The 2,213-nt window shown below is 48.8% G+C and overlaps 1 protein-coding gene across 1 annotated transcript; it reads right to left on the reverse strand.

The window, feature by feature from the left end:
• Positions 1 to 1,421: 1,421 nt before the first annotated feature.
• LOC136524197 (uncharacterized) lies at positions 1,422 to 1,973 on the reverse strand. Its single transcript, XM_066517653.1, has 2 exons — positions 1,919 to 1,973; positions 1,422 to 1,810 (listed from the first exon to the last, which is right to left on the reverse strand). Exons 1-2 carry the CDS (start codon positions 1,971 to 1,973, stop codon positions 1,422 to 1,424), a joined length of 444 nt encoding a protein of 147 aa, XP_066373750.1.
• Positions 1,974 to 2,213: the final 240 nt, after the last annotated feature.

Below are 2,213 nucleotides of genomic sequence, written 5' to 3' on the forward strand. Positions count from 1 at the left end.
ATCCAGATGGATTTCAATTATCATCAATTAGCTTGGTGTTCATTGTTACTAGCTCATTCCTGGTGTGCAGTATTTTCCATTTGCCTTTCTGTAGAAGTTACACTATGGTTCGTTAATCCTTTGGTTTCTTGCTTGCAAGGACTCATCCTCACTTAAATTTTGATGCCATAAACATACATTAAAAACGTGTCTTCATCTTGTAGGTGTTGTTGAAGATACTGATGAGTGTTTTATTGAATCAACTGCTCTACGTCTCCAGCAGGAACACACATCCATGTCGACTCTGGTGAAGTCAAACTCTGCCAATGAAAATCGAGTTCTGCCATCCAGTGTCTCTGCGAGTCTTGGGGATATTAGTCCTAAGCAAATCAAACAGCTTCATGCGAACAACATAGCAGAAGTACCTGGCTATCCTCATGTAAGAGCAATTGCATTGCATGTGCAGAACAGTGCAACCTCTAACGTAGCACACTTTGACGCCCCATCACCAACTGCAGCACAGGTCAGTATAACCTTTTTGATTCTTGACTTAAGTTCTGCCAATGTGCACCTAATAGGGGACTAAAATGTAATCAACAGTTGGTACAACCTTGTTAAAAAGGCAGTACTATCTTGGTGTCTCTTATGTTACCAATTATTTGATGCTGAATCAGATGGCTCATTTTAGACCTTCAAGAACTTTCCAGACTCCAGAATTTTCTTGTTTCATCTATCCTGATCCATCTACCTTTCCGAAAAAAAACATTTTTCCTTGCAATGAAGTAGAAGGGTGGGTCTGGCATGCAGTGGTCAAGTCTCTCCACCTGTTCTGGATGTCCTGGGTCCCAATGAGCCTCCTTGCAAACTACTCCCTCTGTCAAAAGAAAATGCAATTCTAGCTCTAAATTTGGACACACGTCGTGTCCAGGTTCAAAGCTAGAATTGCATTTTTTTCTAGACGGAGGGGCAAAGTAATGGCTGCCTAGAATTCCCTTCCCCTATGGCTCAAAAAAAAAAGAATTCCCTTCGCTAGACCCACCTTATGTGGGAGCTTTCAGCACCGAGTGTTGGAGCTAGGGTTGTTGTGTAGAGGGTAGGAGTGCGACGTCGGAGGGTGAGGCTTGATACCCCGGCAGCGAGGCTGCGACGTTGTTTTCGGCGTCGGGGAGATATAAACGAGAGTGATCTAGGGCACCAAAGAGCGAGAGAGACTTAACTCAATCTCTGGCTAAACTTCATTAAGCACAAGTGTTCAATACTTGTACACCAATCCTAACAAACCTCAGCTAACATTAAGGGAAAATAATCAAAGGGACTCACACTCCTAAACCATTGGATCCTGATAACTAACACGCATGCGCTGAAGAGCGTCCAGGTGCATCGAGCTGCGCGCCATGCCACGGCTCTTCTTGCGGCATTGGTAGAAGTTCCCCACCATAACATCACTCCCCCTCAACAAACAGCTCGTCCTTGAGCTGGAAGGAGGGGAAGCGAGTCTTGAACTCGTCAACGGGCTCCCAGCTCGCTTCGGCGTCGTTCATGTCCTCCCACTGAATAAGCACGTGCCAAATGCCGCGGCACAACTGGGCGTGCAGTGCACGCACGGGACGATGGAGTAGGCGCCTGTGGTGGAGCGGCACAAGAACCGGTGTCGCAGCTGGCGGAGTCTCACAGAATGGCTTCAGGATGCCAACATGGAACACGTCGTGGATGCGGGCACCGTTCGGTAGACGTAGACGATAGGTGACCGGGCCGATGCGCTCCACCACCTGGAACGGACCAGCGAAGCATGGACCGAGCTTGCCACGTGGCCCCGGCACCAAGGACTGAGCTGGGCGATGGAGAATACGAAGCCACACCTAGTCGTTGACGGCGAACTCCAATTGTAGATGATGAACGTCATAGTTCTTCTTAGCGTACTCCTAGGCCTGCAGCAGACAATCGCACACGTCTGCAAGGAACGAGTCACGCTCGCGCACAAGTGCATCAACCATGTCCGTGCATGCTGACCATGCAGTATAAGGCAGAAGGACGGGCGGTGACTGGCCATAAACTGCCTCGAATGGCGTAGTCTAGAGCGCAAAATGATAGGAAGTGTTGTAGCAATATTCAGCCCAAGGGAGCCAATCTAGCCACACGCGCGGCTGGTCACCGGTGATGCACCATAGATACATGGCAATGGTCTTGTTCACCACCTTGGAATGACCGTCTGTTTGTGGGTGAAACAGGTGCTC

Source organism: Miscanthus floridulus, chromosome 18, assembly GCF_019320115.1.
Source record: "Miscanthus floridulus cultivar M001 chromosome 18, ASM1932011v1, whole genome shotgun sequence".
NCBI classification, from domain to species: Eukaryota; Viridiplantae; Streptophyta; class Magnoliopsida; order Poales; family Poaceae; genus Miscanthus; species Miscanthus floridulus.

Bases quoted from the DNA above. Each gene is read 5' to 3' on its own strand.
- LOC136524197 (XM_066517653.1), bottom strand. From the start codon at position 1,973: ATGGTTGATGCACTTGTGCGCGAGCGTGACTCGTTCCTTGCAGACGTG. The intron at 1,811-1,918 runs GTCTGCTGCAGG...TCCATCGCCCAG, and splicing joins CCTTGCAGACGTGTGCGATT to CTCAGTCCTTGGTGCCGGGG.